The sequence below is a fragment of the Pristis pectinata genome, chromosome 1, assembly GCF_009764475.1.
Source record: "Pristis pectinata isolate sPriPec2 chromosome 1, sPriPec2.1.pri, whole genome shotgun sequence".
Lineage (NCBI taxonomy): Eukaryota > Metazoa > Chordata > Chondrichthyes > Rhinopristiformes > Pristidae > Pristis > Pristis pectinata.
Window position 1 is genome coordinate 147,913,355 of NC_067405.1, and position 25,280 is coordinate 147,938,634.

At 51.9% G+C, this 25,280-nt stretch overlaps 1 protein-coding gene across 1 annotated transcript in view; it reads right to left on the reverse strand.

The window, feature by feature from the left end:
- The window catches only part of LOC127572882 (nesprin-2-like), a 139,628-nt gene that overhangs the window by 46,577 nt on the left and 67,771 nt on the right, over positions 1-25,280 (reverse strand). The window contains exons 19-28 of the mRNA XM_052020634.1: positions 23,979-24,158; positions 22,188-22,338; positions 20,926-21,084; positions 20,186-20,344; positions 13,401-13,502; positions 9,024-9,170; positions 7,385-7,510; positions 4,970-5,193; positions 2,717-2,885; positions 392-547 (exon numbers count right to left, since the gene is read on the reverse strand). Of these exons, the coding sequence (XP_051876594.1) occupies positions 392-547; positions 2,717-2,885; positions 4,970-5,193; positions 7,385-7,510; positions 9,024-9,170; positions 13,401-13,502; positions 20,186-20,344; positions 20,926-21,084; positions 22,188-22,338; positions 23,979-24,158 (1,573 nt within the window). The remainder of the gene's footprint in view (positions 1-391; positions 548-2,716; positions 2,886-4,969; positions 5,194-7,384; positions 7,511-9,023; positions 9,171-13,400; positions 13,503-20,185; positions 20,345-20,925; positions 21,085-22,187; positions 22,339-23,978; positions 24,159-25,280) is intronic.

Consider the following 25,280-nt stretch of genomic DNA (forward strand, 5'->3'; position numbering starts at 1 on the left):
GGGCCGTGCCATCTTCTCGCAGCTCCCATCGGGCAGGAGGTACAGAAGCCTGAAGTCCCACACCACCAGGTTCAGGAACAGCTACTTCCCTTCAACCATTCGGTTCTTGAACCAACTGACACAACACTAATCACTACCTCATTACAGCAACACTGGGACCACTTTGATCACTTTGCACTATAATTGTTTTTTTTCATTCTAATTGTGTTCTTTCATGTACAATTCTTGTATAACATGTTTACCATGTATTTTCTTGTGAATGTTGTGTCTCTGATGCTGTGTGCCTGTGGTGCTGCTGTAAGTTTGTCATTGTACCTGTGCACACACAGACTCATGACAAGACAATACACTGAACTTGGACTTGTCGGATTTCCGTTCCCCAAAGCCTCACCTTCTCCTCCATGTTGTCCAAAGCTCTGGCAGTCTGCTGGATGTGTGCGGTGAGTCCTGTGGGAATGGGTGTGTTCCGCTCCGTGCACCTGCTCTGCAGCCTGTGGCTGAGTTCGGTCACCACCTGTCGCTGGGCGCTCAGTGCCTCCTGGACTCCCTGCCAGCAATGTAGGAACATTAGATATAGGAGCAGGAGGCCATTTGTCCCCTTATGCCTGTGCCATCACTGAGTAAGATCACTTATCTCAATGACACCTTCCTTCAGTGAGCCATTATCCCTGGGCTCCTTAATATCCAGAGCATCGAATACAGAACAGTACAGTACAGGAACAGGCCCTTCGGCCCACAGTGTCTGTGTCAAACTTGATGCCGAGTTAAATTGAGTCCCTTCTGCCTCCACGTGATCCATCTCCCTCCATTCCCTGAATGTTCCTGTGTCTGTCTAACAGTCTCTTAAACACCACTATCGTATCTGCCCCCACCACCTCCCCTGGCAGCCCGTTCCAGGCACCCACCCCTCTGTGTGTAAAAAACTTGCCCCGCACATCTCCTTTAAACTTTCTCTCTCTCACCTTAAAGCCATGTCCTCTGGTGTTTGACATTTCCACCCTGACTGTCTGCTCTATCTCTGCCTCTCATCATTTTATAAACTTCTATCAGGTCTCCCCTCAGCCTCCGACACTCCAGAGAAAACAACCCAAGTCTGTCCAACCTCTCCTTATAGCTCACGCCCTCTAATCCAGGCAGCATCCTGGTGAACCTCTTCTGCAGCCTCTCCAAAGCCTCCACATCCTTCCTGTAACGGGGCGACCAGAACTGCACACAACGCTCCAAGTGCAGCCTGACCAAAGTTTTATAGTCTGTGGAAATGTTTCTGAATCTCAGCCCCGAAGCCTGGCCTCTAATTTTGCCCCCTTTTGCCAGACTCCCCAATGCCAGAAGTACCTTCATCCTTCCTACAGTTCCCCCCAACATCGAGAGAAGCTCAATCGAAAGCCCAGCCCCAACATTGCCAGGATTTTGAGGCTGTGGACCCTGACCTTGTCCTTGTGAAATCCCACTGTCCCATCAACAGCGCGATCACAGCGACTTGTCCTCTAACCTTCCCCCCACACCTCCTGCCAAGTGGTTTCCAATTGGCCGCAGCCTGTCTCCTGCCAAGGGACGTTGGCAGCAGGAGTACCTTCCATTGGCCACGTCCAGGTCTCAGTTGTGTCAAATTCAGAAACAATCACTTTCTAACGTTTCAAACGTGAAGCCGGGAAGTAAACAACAGTCAGAGGATGATTGATATGCACGAGGCAGTCCCTACACCTTCCCCCCATTCAACACACAGACCCTTCAGATGTAACGGACTCAGCTCACGGCTCACTTCACCTCACTAACACAAAGCACAGTTGGACTCTCCGGACACGGGATGGAACAGAACCAATGGTTTCCAACACACAACTCCCCGGGGACTGGCGAAGAGGGACGGGCCATCATACAGAACACTGCACCGGGGAAGTTAGACAACAGAACTCCCTCCACAGCACCGATCGATGTTAAATAATCCCCCTGAACTCCGGGGTTAGAATCTAACACAAAACTCATTCCCGGGAATCTACACTGTATATAAACTCCCCTGAACCCCTGGATTAGATCCCAGCCTGTAACCCACTCCCAGGGACCTGTTATTCTATATATAAACCCCCTGAACCCCTGGATCAGATCCCAGCCTATAACCCACTCCCGGGGACCTGTTATTCTATATATAGACTCCCCCCCGAACCCCTGGATCAGACCCCAGCCTGTGACCCACTCCCAGGGACCTGTTATTCTATATATAACCTCCCCCCAACCGAACCCCTGGATTAGATCCCAGCCTGTAACCCACTCCCGGGGACCTGTTATTCCATATATAAACCCCCCGAACCCCTGGATCAGATCCCAGCCTGTGACCCACTCCCAGGGACCTGTTATTCTATATATAACCTCCCCCCCACCGAACCCTTGGATTAGATCCCAGCCTGTAACCCACTCCTGGAGATCTGTTATTCTATATATAAACCCTCGAACCCTTGGATCAGATCCCAGCCTGTAACCCACTCCCGGGGACCTATTATTCTATATATAAACTCCCCAAACCCCTGGATCAGATCCCAGCCTGTAACCCATTCCTGGGACCTGTTATTCTATTTATAACCCCCCCGAACGCCTGGATCAGATCCCAGCCTGTAACACATTCCCAGGGATCTGTTATTCCATATAGATCCCCCCTCACCTGCCCCTGGATCAGATCCCAGCCCTACCACACCGTCCCTGTCACGCCTTGTCCCGTCTCTACCTCTGGTCCAGTAGCGGATGCTCCATCGTGCTCTGAGTCGCCGGCGTCGAGCTGAGACGTTGTGCGCTGCATCCAGTCACTGACCCCGGCGATCTCCTGCAGGACCTCCTCCTTCTCCCGTACCTTCTCCTCGATGCCTGCGCGGCTCTTCCCGATCCTCTGCACTGAGCTGTGGGAACAAGTCCGGTGGCTGAAGGGCTGAGGCAGCAGGCCTGGGGCAGGGACCCTTGGATGGCGCTGACCCGCGAGGGTGGGTGGTTGAGGGAGTGGGTGAAGCCTGTCATTGGGACGGGGGACCGGGACTGACCCTCGTGCTCTGCGCCCGTCTGCACTGAGGCCCCACGCAGCTTACTTTAATCAGGACCTCTAATCCCTTTCCAATTAGACTGGATGTAAACAAGCCCTCTCACCACTAATACCCACAGTCCCTCACTGGGTCAGAGACCGAGCTGTTTACAACACCCGAGCCTGTGTGGCTGCTGCAGTTAGGGGTGGGTTTATTATTGTCACACGTACTGAGACACAGTGAAAAGCTTTTGTTTTCCTGCCATCCAGACAGATCATTCCGTACATCAGTACATTGAGGTAGTACAAGGGAAAACAATAACAGAATGCAGAATATAGTGTTACAGTTACAGAGAAAGTGCAGGGCAGGTAAGGTGCAGGGGCCACAGTGAGGTAGGCTGGGAGATCAAGAGTTCATCTTTAGTGTAAGAGAGGTCTGTTCAATAGTCTTATAAGAGCGGGATAGAAGCTGTCCTTGAGCCTGGTGGTACGTGCTCTCAAGCTTTTTTTAACTTCTGCCCAATGGGAGGGGGGAGAAGAGAGAATGTCCAGGGTGGGTGGGGTCTTTGATTATGTTGGCTGTTTCACCAAGGCAGTGAGAAGTGTAGACAGAGTCCATGGAGGGGAGGCTGGTTTTCGTGATGTGCTGAGCTGTGTCCACAACTCTCTGCAGTTGCTGAACCAAGCTGGGGTGCATCTGGCTAGGATGCTTTCTGTGGCGCATCGATAAAAGTTGGTGAGCGTCATCTGGGATATTCCAAATTTCCTCAGCCTTCTGAGGAAGTAGAGGGCACACTGTGGGAAGGGAGGTACCGGCACCGGGCGGTACCATGCAACCGGTTCCTGAGCCGGTTCACCGACACCCTGGCCGCCTGTCACTTCTGCGGCCGGGAGGAGACGGTGTACCACGCATACGCGGAGTGCGAGAGGCTGCAGCCCCTCTTCGAGTACCTGCGGGGACTGCTGCTTAAGTTCTGGTTACATTTCAGCCCGGCGCTGTTGGTTTACGGGCACCCGGTGCGGCGCGGGGCGGGGCGCGCGGCGGATCTCCTGGTGGGTCTCCTGCTGGGCCTGGCCAAGCTGGCCATCCACGGGATGCGGCGGCAGGCGGCCGAGGGTTCCGGCAGGTCGGCCTGCCTGGCTGTCTTCCGCGCTTACGTGCGCCCGCGGGTGTCTTTGGAACAGGAGCACGCGGTCTCCTCGGGCGCCCTGGCCGAGTTCCGCGCTTGGTGGGCCCCTCGGGGGATCGTGTGTGTGGTGGACGAGACGGACGCGATTCTGGTGTGAAGTGTCGTGCGTTTTGCAGTTGCGGGCGTAGTGTTGCGCGGGTATTGGTTTCGGCCGGGTTGTTTCTTTCTGTACTCGATGTAGCGTGTTTGCTGTTGGTTGTTTTGTAGTGTTTTTTAACAAATAAACGTTTTGTACAACAAAAAAAAAGGTACTGAGGGAGGGTCACACTGAGGGAGGGGCGGTACTCACGCGGGTGCGTCTAGAGAGGGAGCATGCGGTTTCTGCGGGCACCCTAGCTGAGTTCCGCGCTCGGTGGGCCCCTCAGGGGATTGCGTGTGTCGTGGACGGTACGGACGCGATTCTTATTTGAAGTGTCGCGTTGACAGGTGTAGAGTCGCGTGTGTATTTCGTTAGTATTAGTTTGCTTTTTCTACCGTAGTATGTCGTTGCGTAGTTTCTTCTTTTCTGTATTAGATGTAGTGTATTGACACTGGTTGTCTTTTGTAGTGCTTTTAGTGAATAAACATTTATTAAAAAAAGGGGCAGTACTCAGGGAGGGTCACACTGAGGGAGGGGCGGTACTCAGGGAGGGTCACACTGTGTCCGCGGATGTTGAATTCAGTGTGTCAGGATCTCACTGTCACGCGGCTCAGGATCAGGGTAGTTGACATGTTGTGTGATCTCTGCCTGACCACGGTTACCTTCCTGACACTGTGCTGTGATGTCCCTGCCGCTCACCTCTCCGTGCTCTCCTGCTCGGCCCTGAGTGTGTCCACCAGGCACCCGGCGTCTGACAGCGTCCCCCGATATGCTTCCACCTGGAGCAGCTGGGCTGGTCCTCCTGTCATTGGGACGGTATCGTCAGCCGTCCCCGCTCCCTGTCCAGACCACAGCTCGGGACCTGCAGGGAGCTGATCTTCGCCGCCCAGGTCAGGGCATGGCTCCCGTTCTACAGCGTCGATCTGGAAACAGGAGAGAGAAGCCAGGTGGTGAACCCTCCCCCTCACAACCCTCCCCACCACCCCTCTCCTCCCCACCACCAAACCCCACTAACACCCCGAGGAGGATGTCAGGCACTTGGTCCCTGTACATCAGTACAACCAGTTGTCTAAATCGTGGTGCCCACACTACCTCCAGATGCACTGGGTGCAGAGTTATTGCCTTTCCCTTTGGTACTGCCGTGACGTACTTCTGTTCTGGATCCCGGTACACGTGACAGTGGTGAACCGATTACCAGTTAGCAGTGGTGAGGCATTTGTTGCTGGAGCAAGATTCAACAACTGCACCAAGGCACAGGTCAGGAGTGTGACGGGACACTCCCCACTGGCCTGGGTGAGTGAGGATCCAACAACTCTTGAGAAGCTCGACGCCACCTGGGACAGAGCAGCCGGCTCGATCGACACCCCACCCACCCCCCGAAACACCCCCTCCCTCCACCACCGGCGCACAGGGGCTGCAGGGTGCACCGTCTACACAACACACCAACAGTTTGTGTTGATCTGAGCTACCTGTCCAGGCCATCCCTGACTGCCCCAGGAGAAGGTGGGGGTGAGCCACCCCCATGACCCGCTGCAGTCCTTCTGGGGAAGGGGCTCCCACGGTGCTGGTGGGGAGGTTCCGGGACTTTGACCCAGTGACGGTGAAGGAACGGCGCTCTGTTTCCAAGTCGGTGTGTGACTGGGAGGGGAACCTGCGGGTGGTGGTGTTCCCCTGCACCCGCTGCCCTCGTCCTAGGGGGGAGAGGAGTCGGGTTTCGGAGGTGCTGTCGGAGTGGCCTGGATGAGTAACCGCGGGGCATTGTGTAGATGGTTCACCCTGCAGCCCCTGTGTGCTCTGGGGTGGGGGGGAGGGGGAGGGGGGAGTGTTTAGTGGGGGTGGGATCAGAATCAGAATCAGAATTAGAATCAGAATCAAAAGATCGGTAATAACATCTCCTCCTCGCTGACAATCAACACAGGCGCACCTCAGGGATGTGTGCTTAGCCCACTGCTCTACTCTCTCTACACTCATGACTGTGTGGCTAGGCACAGCTCAAACACCATCTATAAATTCACCGATGACACCACTGTTGTTGGCAGAATCTCAGATGGTGATGAGGAGGCATACAGGAGTGAGATTGATCGGCTGGTTGAGTGGTGTCACAACAACCTCGCACTCAACATCAGCAAGACCAAGGAATTGATTGTGGACTTCAGGAAGGGGAAGTCGGGAGAACACACACCAGTCCTCATTGAGGGGTCAGCAGTGGAAAGGGTGAGCAGCTTCAAGTTCCTGGGTGTCAACATTTCAGAGGATCTGTCCTGGGCCCAACATATTGATGCAATCACGAAGAAGGCACACCAGCGGTTCTACTTCATTAGGAGTTTGAGGAGATTCGGTACGTCACCAAAGGCTCTTACAAATTTCTACAGATGTACGGTGGAGAGCATTCTGACTGGTTGCATCACCGCCTGGTATGGAGGCTTCAATGTGCAGGATCGCAAGAGGCTGCAGAGGATTCAGCCAGCTCCATCACGGGCACAACCCTCCCCACCATCGAGGACTTCTTCAAGAGGCAGTGCCTCAAGGCGGCGGCATCCGTCACTGAGGACCCTCACCACCCGAGACATACCTTCTTGTTACTACTATCAGGGAGGAGGTACAGGAGCCTGAAGACCCACACTCAACGATTCAGGAACAGCTTCTTCCCCTCCGCCATCAGATTTCTGAACGGTCCATGAACCCATGAACACTGCCTCGTTATTCCTCTTCCGCACTATATTTATTTTTGTAATTTATAGATTTTATGCCTTGCACTGTACTGCTGCCACAAAACAACACATTTCACGTCATACGTTGATGATAATAAACCTGATTCTGATTCACAGGATCCCTGGCCTTGGACCTGCTCTTGGTCGTGGTATTTATGTGTCTGGTCTGGTTGAGTTTCTGGTCAATGGTGAACCCAAGGACGTTGATGGTGGGGTCTCAGGGGCAGGTGGCTCTCCTGGCAAACCTCCTCAGCAGTTTTATATCACGGCACCAACAGAGCTCTGGGTGTGGTCTAACCACGGTTCCGTGTAGGTTTAACGCAATCTCTCAGCTTTCCAGTTTGATTGGGAAGGAAAGGATCCACTGCAGGCTGTGTTTATTGACAGAGGCTGTGACCGTTACCTGTGGCAGTTCCTCTGCTGGAGGTGTCACGTTGTCATCGCTCCACATCAGCTCCTCCTGCTCGCCCCCACCGTCTGTGGAACGCCACTGACCTCTGACTCCAACATCCAGACCAAAGTGTCCGTCCTGTGAACGCAACGTAGATACAAGTGTCTGCTGGGACCACTCCGTACATCAGCAGAGAGACTCCTGGCCGTCTTCCCCACACCCTCCCCGGACTGTCCTCCCTCACCATCATCTCTCTACCCCCCTCCTTCACCTCCCCACTACTTGACCCTTCCCCACCCCCCCAACCCTTGCCTTCCCCAACCCACTCCTCTTCATCTCCCTGCCCCATCCCACCCCCCCGCCCCAATCCCCCCCCCTCACCAAACCCCCCCACACACACTCCCTAACTCTCGTTTTCCCATGTTGTACATGTGACAATAATAAAGCAATTTAGAATTTACGTGGATGGGAAAGGTTTAGAGGGACACGGGCCAAACGCGGGCAAATGGGACCAGCTCAGGTGGGCACCTTGGTTGGCATGGACGAGTGGGGCTGACCCGACGTCTGTATGACTTTAAAAGTAAATGATCCACACCTTGGGAATGTTCTCGGAATCCTCTGTAAAACACTACACTCTGCCAACAGATCCCAGGGAAGGACTTCTGACCACATGACTTCTCCCAGTGTCCTGACCAATATCCCTCCCTCAAACAGTACCACAAGGAAGTTAAGGAGGTTCAGCTTGTCACCGAACACTCTAACACACTTCTACAGCTGTACTGTTGAAGGTATCCTGACCGGTTGCATCATGGTCTGGGACGGCAATTCGACTGCGCAGGAATGTAAGAAGCTGCAGAGAGTAGTGGACTCTGCCCAGTACATCACGGGCACATCCCTCCCCACCATCGGGAGTATCTACAGGAGGCGCTGCCTCAAGAAGGCAACGTCCATCATCAAAGATCCCCACCATCGGGTCATGCCACCTTCTCACAGCTCCCATCGGGCAGGAGGTACAGGAGCCTGAAGTCCCACACCACCAGGTTCAGGAACAGCTACTTCCCTTCAACCATTCAGTTCTTGAATTGACCGGCACATCCCTAATCACTGCCTCAGTACAGCAACACTGGGACCACTTTGCACTAAAATGGACGTTTTTTTTGTTTTAATTGTGTTCTTTCTTAAAAAAATTGTGTATAAGTTGTGCTGAATTTATGTTTTTCTTGTGAATGCTGCTTATCTGATGCTCTGTGCCTGTGATGGTGCTGCTGTAAGTTCCTCATTGCCCTGGTGCACACATGGATTTGACAATAAACTCGACTTTGACTTTGAGAAGTTGCTGCTGCCTCTATGATAATATTTTTCTTCCCCCGGGGCGGAGTCCCTCCATGGGCCACGTGGCTGATCCCGGCTTCTGTTTTTAAGGTAGTTTGCCCCTGCCCCCAATCCCCTGATCCCACTGCAGTAGCTGAGTCACCCCTCGTGTCACCCCGGGACATCCCGTTGAGAAAGGTGCGAGAGAAAGGCCTCTCTTCCACACTGAAAGTGGTTCAGTGTCCATGGTCTCCCAGGACGCTGACAAGGTGCTGGCCAACAGCAGACCTGACTGGATGTGTCTTGCCAAGGTACCATGTACACAACTGATGGACATTACCTGCTCCTCTACACCCTGGCTCAGGAGGGATGCTGGGCCGGTCTCGATCCTGTCCACAGTGGGAGCCGGGTCACGTCCAGGATCCTGCTGACCGTCACTCAGTTGGCTTATCTGCTCCAGCTCCTTCCTCGCTGCCGATTCCAACACCTTTTGTGGTTACACAGAGAGACCTGATGCTTCAAGGAGTTGACTACATAGATACATTTCAGCCACAATGCAACCAGATGAAAGTACAGTCTGGAAGGGCCGAAGGGCCTTTTCCTGTCCCTATACCCCTGGCATCTTCAGGAGGTGAGCAACATTCAAGAGAGAAGACTTTTATTAGAAGGAGAAAATATTTTCAAATGTAAAGATATAGAGTAGGTGGTCAGAGTCTTTTCCCCAGGGTAGGGGACTCAAATTGGAGGACATGGGTTTAAGGTGAGAGGGGAAAGGGTTAAGGGGACCTGGGGAGTAGGTTTGTCACACAGCGGGTGGTGGGGATATGGACAGAGCTGCCAGAGGAAGTAGTAGGGGTGGGTACAGTTACATTTAAAGACAATTAGACAGGTTCACAGTACGGCAACTGCTCTGCCCGGGACCACCAAGAAACTGCAGGGAGTTGTGGACACAGCTCAGCGCATCACGGAACCAGCCTCCTCTCCATGGACTCTTGTCTACACTTCTCGCTGCCTCGGTACAGCAGCCAGCATAATCAAAGACCCCACCCACCCCAGACATTCTCTCTTCTCCCCTCTCCCATCGGGCAGAAGATACAAAAGCCTGAAAGCACGTACCACCAGGCTCAAGGACAGCTTCTATCCCGCTGTTGTAAGACTATTGGACGGTCCCCTAGTACGATGAGATGGACTCTTGACCTCACAATCTACCTCGTTATGACCTTGCATCTTATAGTCTGCCTGCACTGCACTTTCTCTGTAGCTGTAACACTTTATTCTGCATTCTGTTATTGTTTTACCCTGTACTACCTCAATGCACTGTGGGCAGGCACGGTAGTATAGCGGTTAGCATATCCCTATTACAGCACCAGTGACCCAGGTTCAATTCCCGCCATTTTCTGTAACGAGTTTGTACATTCTCCCCATGTCTGCGTGGGTTTCCTCCGGGTGCTCTAGTTTCCTCCCACATTCCAAAGACGTACGGGTTAGGAAGTTGTGGGCGTGCTATGTTGGCGCCAGAAGCGTGGGGACACTTGCGGGCTGGCCCCAGAACACCCTACACAAAAGATGCATTTCACTGTGCGTTTTGATGTATGTGTGACTAATAAAGATATCTTATCTTAATGAAATGATCTGTATGGACGGTATGCAAGACAAGTTTTTACTGTACCTCGGTACATGTGACAATAATAAACCAATTTACCGATTTATTAATCTACTTCTGGCTAAAGTTTGAAACCGAAATATGATTGGCCTTGCTGTGGCAACATCAGGCAGTGCTTCAACACTTTCGACAAGGGGAAACACTACACATTTGGCTTTTAAACTCCTTTAAACTTGACAAATGTGGAGATTCCAACATGTAACATTGGTCAGCAACTGCAAAGGAAAATATCCTTAAAGATTGTAAACTTATTGTCTGGGATGAATGTACAATGGCTCAGTAAACAGCTTTTGAAACATTACATCGAACGTTGTAATATCTTAAACACAATAATAGATTACTGGGAGTTGTTACTTTAGTGCCAGAACATTGAACATAGAAATGTATAGCACAGAAACAGGCCCTTCGGCCCACAATGTCTGTGCTGACCATGATGTCAAATGAAACTAAATCTCTTCTGCCTGCACGTGGTCCGTACCCCTCCGCTCCCTGCACATTCGTGTGTCTATCTAAAAGCCTCTTAAAAGCCACTATCGCACTTGCTTCCACTCCTGCCCTTGGCACCGTGTTTCAAGCATCCACTACTCTCGGTGTTAAACAAAACTTGCCCCGCACATCTCCTTTAAACTTTCCCAATCTCATCTTAAAGCTACATCCTCTATCAATCGACATTTCTACCCTGGGAGAAAGATTCTGGCTGTCTACCCTATCTAAGCCTGTCAGAACTTTATAAACTTCTATCAGGTCTCCCCTCAGTCTCTGATGCTCCAGAGAAAACAACCTAAGTTCCCTTATAGCTCATACCCTCTAATCCAAGCAGCAGCCTGATGAACCTCTTCTACACCCTCTCCAAAGCCTCCACATCCATCCTGTAACGGGTGACCACAACTGCACACATGCAGCCCGATCAAAGTGTTATACAGCTGCATCGTGACTTCCTGACTCTTACACTCAATGCCCCGACCGATGAAGGCAAGTTGGAGATTTTCATCAAACGCTACCAGTAATTCCACAGGGTATGAAGGCAGGTGAATTGAAAGCCTGTATCAAAGCATCAAATAGTTGTAAGAATGTTAAATGATTACTTGAAAACAAAGGTGTGTGTGCATTTGACAGGCAATCCATCTGTGAGAGAGTTTGCTTCAAATTTACTCAAATTAGGAAAAAGGGAAGTTAAACATGAAGACTCAACAGGAAAGACCTCAATAAAAAACTTGTAACCGAATTGTCACATTGCTTCATGATCCAATACAGACTTTCTCCAGATGTCACACAACACTACTTGAATTACCAATGGTTGCGTGAAAGAGGAATTTTAGTACCAATAAATGAGGCAGTGCAGGCCATGAACAAAGATCCAACAAACTGTACAACATACATTGACAGTGTGACAGACGATGAGGCTGTACATTTTCCTGTGGAATTTTTAACCTGTCACACCTGGTGTACCCTCACATTACCTTGCACTTCAATCCTACTGCTTGAGAATTTAAATCCACCAAAAGTATGCAATGGCATGTGATTATCAGTTCAAATATGTAATTGAAGTTACAATAATGACTGGTAATGCTGCTGGGGAAACTGTCTTTAACCTCAGTTACCAATTACCCCACCTGATCTGCCTCTTCAATTCAAGTGACTTCAGTTCCCTCTTCAACTTAGTTTTGCTCTGAGCATTGGCAAGGCACGAGGACACTCACTGAAAACTGTTGGCCTTAATCTCCAGACTCAATACTTTCTCCCTGCTCAGCTACGTGCTGGTTGCTCCAGAGTTGGAGATAAAAATAATCTCTACATTTTTACAAAATCAAGAAATATATTCTGAAGCACTTCAACATCGAAATCAAGTACATTTACACATTGTACATGGGTACATACCTAAAGGGTATATTATTGTAACTCCTGTATACATTTTTATCTTCAGTGTGTATTTTTTATCGGTGACAAGTTGAACTACATAAATGTAACCCTCTAATTCCATTATTCATGGAATAATTATGTATTTAAGTTAGATTTTCCTTTAGGTGTGTGATAAAACTCGACTGCATGGAGATAAATGCAAACATCACGACTGCCAACAGAATGACCACAGCAACACCAGCTGCAACAGTCAGCACTCTACATGAATCTACAATCTCCTGACTTTGGCATTCAGTTTCCCAAGCAATACTCACTAATTACTCACTCCATAGGACACTGAGGTGTGCGGTAGAACAAAGGGACCTGGGAACACAGGTCCAGAATTCCTTGAAAGTGGCGTCACAGGTAGATAGGGTCGTAGAGAGAGCTTTTGGCACATTGGCCTTCATAAATCAGGGCATTGAGTACAGGAGTTGGGATGTTATGTTGAAGTTGTGTAGGATGTTGGTGAGGCCGAATTTGGAGTATTGTGTGCAGTTCTGGTCACCTACCTACAGGAAAGATATCTATAAGCTTGGAAGAGTGCAGAGAAAATTTACACGGATGTTGCCGGGACTTGAGGACTTGAGTTAGAATGTAGAACATAGAACAGTACAGCACAGAACAGGCCCTTCAGCCCACAATGTTGTGCCGAAACAGCTAATCCCTCCTACCTACAGAATGCCGATATCCCTCTATTTTCCTCTCATTCATGTGCCCATCCAAGCCCCTCTTAAAAGCCCCCAGTGAATTTGCCTCCACCACCCTATCAGGCAACACATTCCAGGCATCCACCGCTCTCTCAGTAATAAAACTTACCCCTCACATCTGTTCTGAACTTACCCCCTCTCACCTTAAATGCATGCCCTCTAGGGAATTTATAGGGAAAGGTTGAATAGGTTAGGACTTTATTCCTTGGAGCGCAGGAGAATGAGGGGAGATCTCATAGAGGTACACAAAATCACGAGGGGTATAGATAGGGTGAATGCATGCAGACTTTTTCCCCTCAGTTGGGTGAGACTAGAACCAGAGGACACAACTGTCTGATGTTCTATGCCAATTCAGAGCAGCAGCCCTGCCGTTCCCCTTCCCGCCACCTCTCCCTCTCAACCCCGGCGAATGAGCACTCTGTTGTCGTGGAGACCATTTCCTTACCTGTAACTCCAGTGGCACCTCCTCCCACTCCAGCAGTTCCTGAATCCTCACTGCCTTCTCGTGGAAGCTCTGGATCTCCTGTCTTCGGACCCGAACCTCATCCTGGAGGGAGTGACATGGGAAGGTCAGCAGACATGGCCGATCAAAGCTCCAGCAAGGAGCACTTCACAAGGAACAAGTGAACCTGTAGCTCTGTCTCAGACATTCCCAGCCTAAGGTTACTGGGATTTCTCAGCTTGAGACTGGCATAAGTCCTCAGCCAAAGAGACGGGTGCAAACTCTCAGCTCAGGGGCAGTAAGTCTAAAACTGGCCAGAAGTTTCAAGTCAGGGACCTGACATTTCTCATCCTGAGGCCTGGACAGTGGAATATGGTTGTGCTGGACTAATTACCCTAATGACCTAGTCCCTTCTGCCTACACATGGTCTATCTCCCTCCATTCCCTGCACATCCATCTGCCTATCTAAGAGTCTCTTAAATGCCTCTATCATATCTGCCTCCACCCCCACCCCTGGCAGCACATTCCAGGCACCCACCGCTCTCCGTGTGAAAAACTTGCCCCGCACATCTCCTCTGAACTTTTCCCCTCTCACATTAAACGCATGGCCTCTGGTATTGGACATTTCAACCTGGGAGAAAGAGTTATGTAAGAGCAGGAGGTAATGCTGGAACTGTCTACAACACTATTTAGGCCACAGTTGGAGCACTGAGTACAGTTCTGATCAAGGATTGACTGCACTGGCGAAGTGCAGAGCAGATTCACAAGGATGGTGTCAGGGTTGGAAAATTGTGGCTAAAAGATCGGAGAGGCTGGGATCATTTTCTTTGGAGTACAGGGGGCCAAGGAGAGATGGTGCTAATCTAGATGGGGTAATCAGTACAGAGGGATGTAGAGAGGCTTCATGGGGATATGGACAAGCTGAGTGAGTGGGGGAGAGTTTGGCAGGTGGAATATAACGTGGACAAATGCCAGGTCATCCACCTTGGTCCACGAAACAGTAAAGCAGAGAAAATGAAGAAGATTGGAAGGTATTCTGAGGGACAGGATATATAAATATTTGGATAGACAGGGCCCGATTAGGGATAGTCAACATGGCTTTGTGTGTGGTAGGTCACGTCTAACCAATCTTATGGAGTTTTTCGAGGAGGTTACCAGGAAGGTCGATGAGGGCAAGGTGGTGGACATTGTCTACATGGACTTTAGCAAGGCCTTCGACAAAGTCCCACATGGGAATCTGCTCCAGAAGGTTAAGTCGCTTGGCATTTAGGATGAAGTAGCCAATTGGATTCAACGTTGGCTTAGCGGGAGAAGCCAGTGAGTGGTAGTAGATGGTTGTCTCTCTGACTGGAGGCCTGTGACTAGTGGTGTGCCGCAGGGATTGGTGCTGGGCCCATTGTTGTTGATCATCTACATTAATGATTTAGATGATAATGTGGTAAACTGGATCAGCAAATTTGCAGATGACACCAAGATTGGGGGCGTAGTGGACAGTGAGAAAGGCTATCAAAGCTTGCAGCGTGACCTTGACCAGCTAGGAAAATGAGCAGAAAACTGGCAGATGAATTTAATGCAGACAAGTGTGAGGTGATACACTTTGGGAGGACAAACCAGGGTAAGACTCACACAGTGAACGGTAGGGCTCTGAGGTGTGTGGTAGAACAAAGGGACCTGGGAATACAGATCCATAATTCCTTGAACGTGGCGTCACAGGAAGATAGAGTCGTAAAGAGAGCTTTTGGCACATTGGCCTTCGTAAATCAGGGCATTGAGTACAGGAGTTGTGATGTTATGCTGAAGTTGTATGAGACATTGGTGAGGCTGAATTTAGAGTATTGTGTGCAGTTTTGGTCACCTACCTACAGGAAAGATATCAATAAGCTTGAAAGAGTGCAGAGAAAATTTACACAGATGTTGCAGGGACTTGAGGACCTGAGTTATAGGGAAAGGTTGAATAGGTTAGGACTTTATTCCCTGGAGCGCAGGAGAGTGAGGGGAGATCTTATAGAGGTATCCAGAATTATGAGGGGTATAGATAGGGTGACTGCAAGCAAGCTTTTTCCTCTCAGGTTGGGAGAGACTAGAATGAGAGGACATAGGTTTAGGGTGAAACGTGAAATATTTAAGGGATACCTGAGGGGGAACTTCTTCACTCAGAGGGAGGTGCGAGTGTGGAATGAGCTGCCAGCGGAGGTGATGGATGTGGGTTCAGTTTGGATAGGTCCATGGATGGGAGGGGGTTGGAGGGATATGGTCCGGGTGCAGGTAGATGGGAGTGGGCAGAAGATCAGGTCAGCATGGACTAGATGGGCTGAAGGGCCTGTTTCTGTGCTGTAGTGCTCGATGAATCTATGAGATAGAAGCAGAGTTAACATTTCAGATCAAAGACCATGAGAAATGGGAAAGAGGGAAAATCAATTGGTTTTAAATTGAAGAGAGAGTGGTGGAGGAGTGGATATGACAAAGGGGACATCCCCAATACGGTGAGGACAGGGTTGCTGTTGGGATAAGCAATAGCGGTCATCTGGTTAATGGGGGCAGTTAATGACCAAAAGCTGCCAACTGAGGGCAGTCAGGGTGAGGGTACAGAGGGGTGAAAATGTGGAAAGGCCAACAGGACGTGTATTTTTCTTTTCACTTCAAGTTCTCATTAACCTGCCCCGTTCTCTACGCTGTGCCCTCACGGTGAGCCAGATGACTGCCTGGTCTGGGCAGTTCCCACAGTGGGCAGGCTCCTCACAGTACGCCTGTCAAGGGGAATGGGTCTTTATTTCACCCAAAATGGGCAAATAAATCAAATAAAGTATCTCAGTACCTTGGGCATCCATGTCTAAACCTGCAGGACTGGTTCGGGAAGTTACACGTTCATGGTCTTGCTTTTCTTATGGGACTCCCTCTCTGCCCCTCTCCCAACTCTCCCTGCTCCTCCTCCGTCGCTTCTTCGCTTGGTCCCTCTCTCTCTCTGTCCCCCTCCCTCCCCCTCTTTCTCACACTCTTTCTTCCTCCCTCTCTCTGTCTCCCTCTCTATCCCTCCTCTCTCTCTGTCTCTCATCATCTTTTTCTTTCTTTCTGTCTCTACACCACTGTCATTCTCTTGGTTACTCTCTCTCTCACTGTAGCGGTTAGCGTAACGCTATTACAGCGCCAGTGACCTGGGTTCAATTCCCGCCGCTGTCTGTGAGGAGTTTGTACGTTCTCCCCGTGACTGCGTGGGTTTCCTCTGGGTGCTCCGGTTTCCTCCCACATTCCAAAGACGTACGGGTTAGGAAGTTGTGGGCACGCTATGTTGGTGCTGGAAGCGTGGCGACACTTACGGGCTGCCCCCAGAACACTCTACGTAAAAGATGCATTTCACTGTGTGTTTCGATGTACACGTGACTAATGAAGAAATCTTATCTTATCTTTCTCTCTCTGTCCACCCTCTCTCCCTCCCTCCCTCTCCACCCCCCCATCCCCACACCCTCCCCCTCCCTCTCTCTCCCTCTCTTCTTCCCCCTCCCCTTCTCTCCCCCTCCTTCCCCCTCCCACCCCATCCCCCATTCTCCCCTCCCCTCCTTTCTCCCCCTCCCTCCACCCTCTCTACCCCTCCCCTTCCCCCTCTCTCCCCTCCATCCCCCCCCCCCCGTTTCCTCTCTCCATCCCCGCGCTCTCTGCTGTGGGTGGGGTCGTGCACTGACAGAACAACAGGGGTCACAAGGTGCCCAAGTGTTCTCCAGGTGCTCTGTGAGGGAGCTGGGTGCCGGTGGATCCGTCCTACCTTCCCAGGACTCGTAGGCAGGTGGACTCCTTTGCCCCCTGCCCCTGGATGGGGTGAGCCTGGGCTGAGTCCAGCTGCCAAGCCCGGAGGTGCCAGGTTGTCTGAACTATAACAGCAGCGATGTGGGGTGGAGACGGCCCTGCCTTCTGTTCCCGGACCAAACACTGGCTCCTGCTCTTCAAAAGCAGCAGGAAGCGGACTGGTGAATTCATGCAGCTTAACCCTTCAGGCACTGGATGCCTTCTGGAACGTGGACGTTGGTTAAATCGTCCAGCCTGCTGCAGGGGAGGACGTCCACTTGTCAGGCTGCAGGTCTGCATTTGGTTCATTCCACATTTCTGCAGGTCAACCAAGTGAGGGAGGGTCCCACTGTGGGAGGGGCAGTACTGAGGGAGGGTCCCACTGTGGGAGGGGCAGGACTGAGCTGCAGCCCCTCTTTGCATATCTGAAGGGGCTGCTGCTCAAGTTCTGGCTGCAATTCAGCCCGACACCACTGATCTACAGTCACCCAGTGCGGCGGGGGGGGGGTCACGCAGTGGATCTCCTGCTGGGCCTGGCCAAGCTGGCCATCCACGGGACACGGCGACCGGTGGCTGAGGGTTCAGCCGGTCAGCCTGCCTGCCCGTCTTCCAGGCTTACGTCCGCGCGCAGGTGTCCTTGGAGACGGAGCACGCAGCCTCCGCGGGCACCCTGGCTGAGTTCCGCGCTCGGTGGGGCCCTCGGGGGATCGCGTGTGTCGTGGACGGTACAAACGTGATTCTTATTTGAAGTGTTGCGTGTTGCGTGAGCGGGTGTAGTGTTGTGTGTGTCTCGTTAGTATTAGTTTGCTTTATCTACTGTAGTATGTCGTTGCTTAGTTTCTTCTTTTCCGTATTAGGTGTAGTGTATTGACACTGGTTGTCCTTTTTGTAGGGCTTTTAGCTAATAAACGTTTATAATTAAAAAAAAGGGGGCAGTACTGAGGGACGGTCACACTGTGGGAGAGGCAGTGAGGGAGGGTCCCACTGTGGGAGGGGCAGTACTGAGGGAGGGTCCCACTGTGGGAGGGGCAGTACTGAGGGAGGGTCACACTCTGGGAGGGGAAGTGTTTACTATTCACAGAAGAGTGGACGATCGTGGTGGTTCGGTGTTAGAGTGGGGGACTGAGGCTTCAACTCAAGAGGCTTCAGCGAGAAGAGACTGAGTAAGTGACCGGGGTGGGGGAGAGCGAGCAGCTCTTTAAAAAAGGGTTTCAGTAAGAAGACACAGGTAAGAACAGGTAAGGTCTTTATTTTGTTGTCTGTAAATCCTTAGTCCTGTGTAGGCAGGATGGCAGTTAGGGCAGTAGAATGCTCCTCTTGTAAGATGTGGGCTGTCAGGGAACCAGAAGGGGCCATGAAAAGTCCTTGGCAAGTAGGATTAAACAGAATCCCAAGGCATTCTATACATTTCTCAAGAGCAAGAGGATAACTAGGGAGAGGGTAGGACCACTCAAGGATAAAGGAGGGAACATGTGCTTGGAAGTGGAGGATGTGGGTGAGGTCCTAAATGAGTACTTTGCATCAGTATTTACCAAGAAGGACGTGGAGGATAGGGAGATCAGTGTGGAGCGTGCTAATGTGCTGGGGTATTTCAAGATAAAGGAGGAGATGGTGTTGGGTCTGTTAAAGAGCATTACGGTGGATAAGTCCCCAGGGCCTGATGGGATATACCCCAGGTTATTGAGAGAGGCAAGAGATGAGATTGCAGGGGCCTTGACCAAGATCTTTGTGTCCTCTCTAGCCACAGGTGAGGTCCCGGAGGACTGGCGAGTAGTTAATGTTGTTCCATTATTCAAGAAGGGAAACAGGGATAATCCTGGTAACTATAGACCGGTGAGTCTCACGTCAGTGGTAGGGAAGTTACTGGAGAGGATTCTTAGGGATAGGATTTATGAGCATTTGGAAAACCACAGCCTAATTAGGGACAGTCAGCATGGCTTTGTGCAGGGCAAGTCGTGCCTTACTAACGATTGAGTTTTTTGACGAAGTGACGAGGGTGATTGATGAAGGTGGAGCTGTGGATGCTGTCTACGTGGATTTTAGTAAGGCATTTGACAAGGTCCCTCCTGGGAGGCTCACCCAGAAGATTAAGGTGCATGGGATCCACGGTGAATTGGCCGTTTGGATTCAGAACTGGCTTTCCCGTAGAAGACAGAGGGTCGTGGTCAATGGGACTTATTCTAGCTGGAGGTCTGGAACTAGTGGTGTTCCTCAGGGATCCATACTGAGACCTTTGTTGTTTCTGGTGTATATAAATGACCTGGATGAGAATGTACCTGGGTGGGTTAGTAAGTTTACAGATGATACGAAGATTGCTGGTGTTGTGGATAGCGTAGCAGACTGGCAAAGGATACAGCGGGATATGGATCAGTTGCAGATATGGGCTGAGAAATGGCAGATGGAGTTCAACCCAGCCAAATGTGAGGTGTTGCACCTTGGGAGATCAAATGTAAAGAGACAGTGCACTGTTAATGGCAGGACCCTTCACAGTGTTGATGAGTGGAGGGTTCTTGGGGTCCAAGTTCATAGCTCCCTGAAAGTAGCTACACAGGTTGATAGGGTGGTGAAGGCAGCACACGGCAGGCTTGCCTTCATCAGTCGAGGCTTTGAGTTCAGAAGTTATGCTGCAGCTTTATAAAACTTTAGTTAGGCCACATCTAGAGTATTGCATTTAGTTCTGGTCGCCCCATTGTAGGAAGGATGTGGAGGCTTTGGAGAGGGTGCAGAGGGGGTTCACCAGGACACTGCCTGGATTAGAGGGTATGAGTTATAAGGAGAGGTTGGAAAAACTTGAGTTATTTTCTCTGGACCGGCGGATGCTGAGGGGAGAGCTGATAGAAATTTATAAGATTACGAGAGACACTTTATTCTGCATTCTGTTATTGTTTCCCCTTGAACTACCTCGATGCACTGTGTAATGAAGTGATCTGTATGGATGGCATGCAGGGCAAGGTGTCTCACTGGACCTCGGTACACGCGACAACAATGAACCAATCAAGTGATTTCTTCACCTCCAGTGCCGCAGGCTCCTGCCGGCACACACTCTCCCCCGGCGGGTCCGGCCTCCCCCTCGCCCGCTCTCCCATCTGCCGGCCACACTCGGTCAGACCGTCCCACAGGCTCAGCGCCCGCTGCAGACGGGAACCGTAACTCTCCAACCTCTCTGTCACCTGCCGGAAAACACAGGCTCAGGATGGAGCCACAACACAGAGCAATAATATGGAGCATACACCTGGAGCGCACACACGGAGCGCACACACGGAGCATTGACACAGGACCCACACATGTGGTGTCAACTCACATCACACACACGTGTCACATCCCCACCTCACCCACCAAGGAGCACACAGCCCCCACCCCACGCAGCCCCTACACTCCCCAGGGCCGATACTTCAACTGGGGCACCACTGCCGCTGCAGTGCTGATATCTGCCCCTCCGATGTCTCTGTCATCCCCGGAGATCCCAACCAGTCGCCCGCCACCCGGGACCTGTGGTCTGGGACTCCACATGGTAGCACGGTGACCGTTCAATATGTCCCGGGGACCGAGGAGCTGGCGTGACAACTGCCCCAGAGGCAGCAGCCATGGTCCGTGGCAAAGGGCAATCGACCTTGGGAGCGAGGGGCTTCCTCACTGGGACAAACCTGGAATGTCGTGGGGAACAGCTCCCTACAGCCCTGGGAGTGAGGGGCTTCCTCACCAGGGACAGACCCTGGAATGTTGCAGGGAACAGACCCCAGGGCTCACTTACATCCAGCCACTGATCCACCAGGTCATCGGCTTCCCGCTGGAACGGCAGGGATCCGGTGTCCATGACCTTCCTCAGGTTGGACTGCAGATGCCGGCAGATGTTCCTCAGTTCATCCAGCTTCTCCTGCTGGGTGCTGACCTCGTGCTTGACTGCATCGATCTGTTGGGGCAGCGAGGGGGGTGGTCAACCCTAGTCCCACAGGGATGGACCGGTGGCAGCAGCACCGGAGCTCAGTTAGCCCATACGCTCTCTGCTAGCCCGTCACGGGGTACCTTCAGTGGATGTTTGGAACAGGAGGTATTGAGGGAGCGTTGTGGGAGGGGCGGTACTGAGGGAGCACTGTGGGAGGGGCGGTACTGAGGGAGCGCCGTGGGGGGGTGCGGTACTGAGGGAGGGTCACACTGTGGGAGGGATGGTACCGAGGGAGGGTCACACTGGGGGACAGTGCTTTGGTTCTGTCTGTCTACAACAGGTCTTTGTGAAGTATCCAGTGAAGGAATGCCAGAGATGACGACGGATCCATCGGCAATCATCCCATTTTCCCCACAGAATCACATCCAAAGAAACAACACACACACACGAAGTGCTGGAGGAACTCAGCGGGTCGGGCAGCAACTGTGGAGGGAAATAAACAGTCGACGTTTCGGGCCGAGACCCTTCATCGGGACTGGAATGGAAGAGGGGAGAAGCCAGAATAAAAGGGGTGGGGGAGGGGGAGGAGCACAGGTGACTGGTGAGTCCAGGTGAGAGGGGAAGGTCGGTGGGTGGGGGACGGGGGGGTAAAAGGGAGTGACGTGAGAAGCTGGGAGGTGATGGGTGGGAGAGATGTACGGGTTAGGAAGTTGTGGGCGCGCTATGTTGGCGCCGGAAGTGCAGCGACGCTTGCGGGCTGCCCCCAGAACACTCTACGCAACAGATGCATTTCACTATGTGTTTCGATGCACGTGTGACTAATAACCTTAATCTAAGGAATCCAATAGGAGAGGAGGGGGGCACCATGGAATAAAGGGAAGGAGGTGGGGAGGGGAGGGGAGGGGAGGGGAGGGGAGGGGAGGGGAGGGGAGGGGAGGGGAGGGTTTACCAGAAGCTGGAGAAACCCATGTTGATGCCATCAGGATGGAGACTCCCGAGACCACCACGGCGGAACACGAGGTGTTGTCCCTCCAACCTGCGCTGGCCTCCACCTGGGAAACAACATCTCACTTCACTGAAGCAACTTCTCAGCTTCCTTTCCAGCACTCAGAGCTATCACACCTACTTACATCAGTCATTAGCTGCCGCAGCTTTGCTTTGTCCATATAAGAGGGGGGTGGTGGAATCAGATCCTGGCCTTTCTCTATGCTGGATATCAGATCCTTCTTGTGGTTTTGAAACTCCCTCAGGAAGCCCACTAGAACAAAGTAATGGTCCTTCCTGGGGACACAAAGAGGCAGCATTGTCGCAGTGAACGAAAGGCCGTGTTTCCAGAGACAAAGGCCTTTGCTGGCAACTGTGAGGCTGGCGCAAGGGACCATCTGTTAAGTGAAGGTGCAGTGGTGGAGCTACTAATCCAGCTGCTTCACAGCTCCAGGTTCAACTCTGACCTCGGGTGCTGTCTGTGTGGAGTTTGCACATTCTCCCTGTGACCGCATGGGATTTGGCCTGGATGATCCGGTTTCCACTCAGACGGGGAGAACTAGTGCAGGATGAGAGTGACTCGGTGCTTCAAGGAGTCAGTGAACTGAGGGATCTGTCTCAGTGGTGATCAGTAACTCTAATTATACAGGGCCAACAGTGAAATTCCACAGTCCACAGCCCTGTATCAGTCCCCACACTGATCCCACTGCCCCCTCTCTCCCCACAGCCCTGTATCAGTCCCCACACTGATCCCACTGCCCCCTCTCTCCCCACAGCCCTGTATCAATCCCTAAACTAATCCCGAGAGCTTTGTCCAGTCTCCCATTCCAGAAATCCCTCAGCCACAGGATCATTCCAGGATTCAGTGGTGTTCCACCGGGATCAGTGCTGGGACTTCTGTTGTTTGTGATTTATTGGAACAAAATGTAGGTGGGCTGATGAATAACTTTGTGGATGGCACAAAAATTGGTGGATTTATGGATGGTGAAGTTGCCATCAAAGGATTCAGCAGGATACGGACCGGTCAGAGTTATAGTCGGAGTAATGGAAGGTGGAGTTTAATCCGGTCAAGTGGGAGGTGTCACACTTTGGAAGGTCAAAGTGAAAGTGTACAATAGGGTGGTGAGGGTGGTGCATGGCACATGTACCTCTGCCAGTCAGGGTGATGAGGATAAAAGTTGGGAGGTCATGTTGCAGCTGTATAAAACTTTGGCCAGGCCACATCTGGAGTACTGTGGGCAGTTCTGGTCGGCCCGTTACAGGAAGGATGTGGCGGCTTTGGAGAGGGTGCAGAAGAGGTTCACCAGGATGCTGCCTGGATTAGAGGGCGTGAGCTATGAGGAGAGGTTGGACAGATTTGGGTTGTTTTCTCTGGAGCGGTGGAGGCTGAGGGGAGACCCGATAACAGCTTTATAAAATAATGAGAGGCACAGATAGAGCAGACAGTCAGAGTGTTTTCCCAGGGTAGAAATGTCAAATTCTAGAGGGCAGAGGTTTAAGGTGAGAGGGAGAAGTTTAAAGAGATGTGCGGGGCAAGGTTTTTTACCCAGAGAGCGGTGGGTGTCTGGAACAGGCTGCCTGGGGTGGTGGTGGAGGCAGATACCACAGTGACCAAGAGGCATCTAGACAGACACATGAACGTGCAGGGAATGGAGGGAATATGGACCGTGTGCAGGTAGAAGGGATTAGTTTAATTTAGCATCGTGGTTGGTGCAGACGTGGTGGGCCAAAGGGCCTGTTCCTGTGCTGTACTGTTCTGTACTCTGTTCTCTGTGACCCTCCATGCATGCCCTCTCCCTGACACCCAAGGGTGCTGCCCAGAACTAGACACAGATGGAGCCCCAGCAATTCAGGGCAACCACTTGCTGCAGATCCCTCTGCTCGTCCCTTCTGGTCTGAGCACCGGTGAAGGCCGTGGTTAGGGATGGGTCACTCACCAGTCCTGGACGTTGCTGGCAGTTACGCTCCATACTTTCTCGGCAGCCTGGAGCCTCCTCTGTGCCTCCCCTGCCAGGCCGGAGCCCGAGCTGACCAGCTGCTGTGCCAGTGTCCTCAGTTCACCCAGCGCCACCTCTGTCTGCTGCAGTTCATGCTCCAGCTCCTTCAGGGAGTCCAGCCTGGGGGTTACAGGGTCACAGTTACAACAGGTAGCCTCATGTAACACGCAGGGTGCCGGGGAAGAGCCTGACATCTAGTGTTCCACAGAAGGCTCGAGGAGGGAGTGATTGGTGACCTCAGCCTGAGGTGACCGGCGAGAGAGGCACAGGGCTACACGGGCAGCTGTTGTTATCCCAAGTGCGCTCCCTGCAAGGAAATCCAAGAGTCTTCCAAAACAGGAGAGATAATTGAAGGGGAGAACTTGAAGGGCTGGTGAGCTTTCCCCAGGCGCTGGGGGTAATTGGACAGCCCCCTCCGAGGGCTGAGACAGAAGGAGAAGACTATACCCTCTGTCTGTTCATCCACGGTTCCACGGGAAGTGGTCTCATCAAGTTATACAGCACGGAACAGGCCATTCGGCCCAACTTGTCCGTGCTGACTACCTGAGCTAGTCCCTTGTTTTGGCCCATATCCCGCCAAACCTTTCCTATCCATTACCTGTCCAAGTGTCTTTTACACATCAGAATTGTACTTGCCTATATTGCTCAGCTGGGGACCTTGGTCAACATGGCCAAGTTGGGCCGAAGGGCCTGTTTCTGCGCTGTATGGCAGGCATGGTAGTGTAGCGGTTAGCGTAACGCTTTACATCGCCAGCGACCCAGGTTCAATTCCCGCCACTGTGTGTAAGTAGTTTGTATGTTCTTCCCGTGTCTACGTGGGTTTCCTCCGGGTGCTCCGGTTTCCTCCCACATTCCAAAGACGTACAGGTTAGGAAGTTGTGGGCATGCTATGTTAGCGCTGGAAGCGTGGTGACACTTGCGGGCTGCCCCCAGAACACTCTACGCAAAAGACACATCTCACTGTGTGTTTCGATGTACACGTGACTAATAAAGAAATCCTATCCTATCCTAACTCTCTGAAGCTAGTCCCTGAATCTGTCTTAGTTCTGGCCATCCTGATGTACTCGGGCATCCTGGAGGGCTGGAGGAAGACAGGGGCTGGGGCCAATGCTCTGTGAAGGCACAGGGCCAAGCGAGGCTGGTCTTCCTGCTCAAGGGGCAAGTGAACCCCTGTCTAATCTCTGAGGGGCAGAGGTAAGGTGGAGGGTCACAGACTTTTCCCCAGGGTAGGGGAGTCTGAAT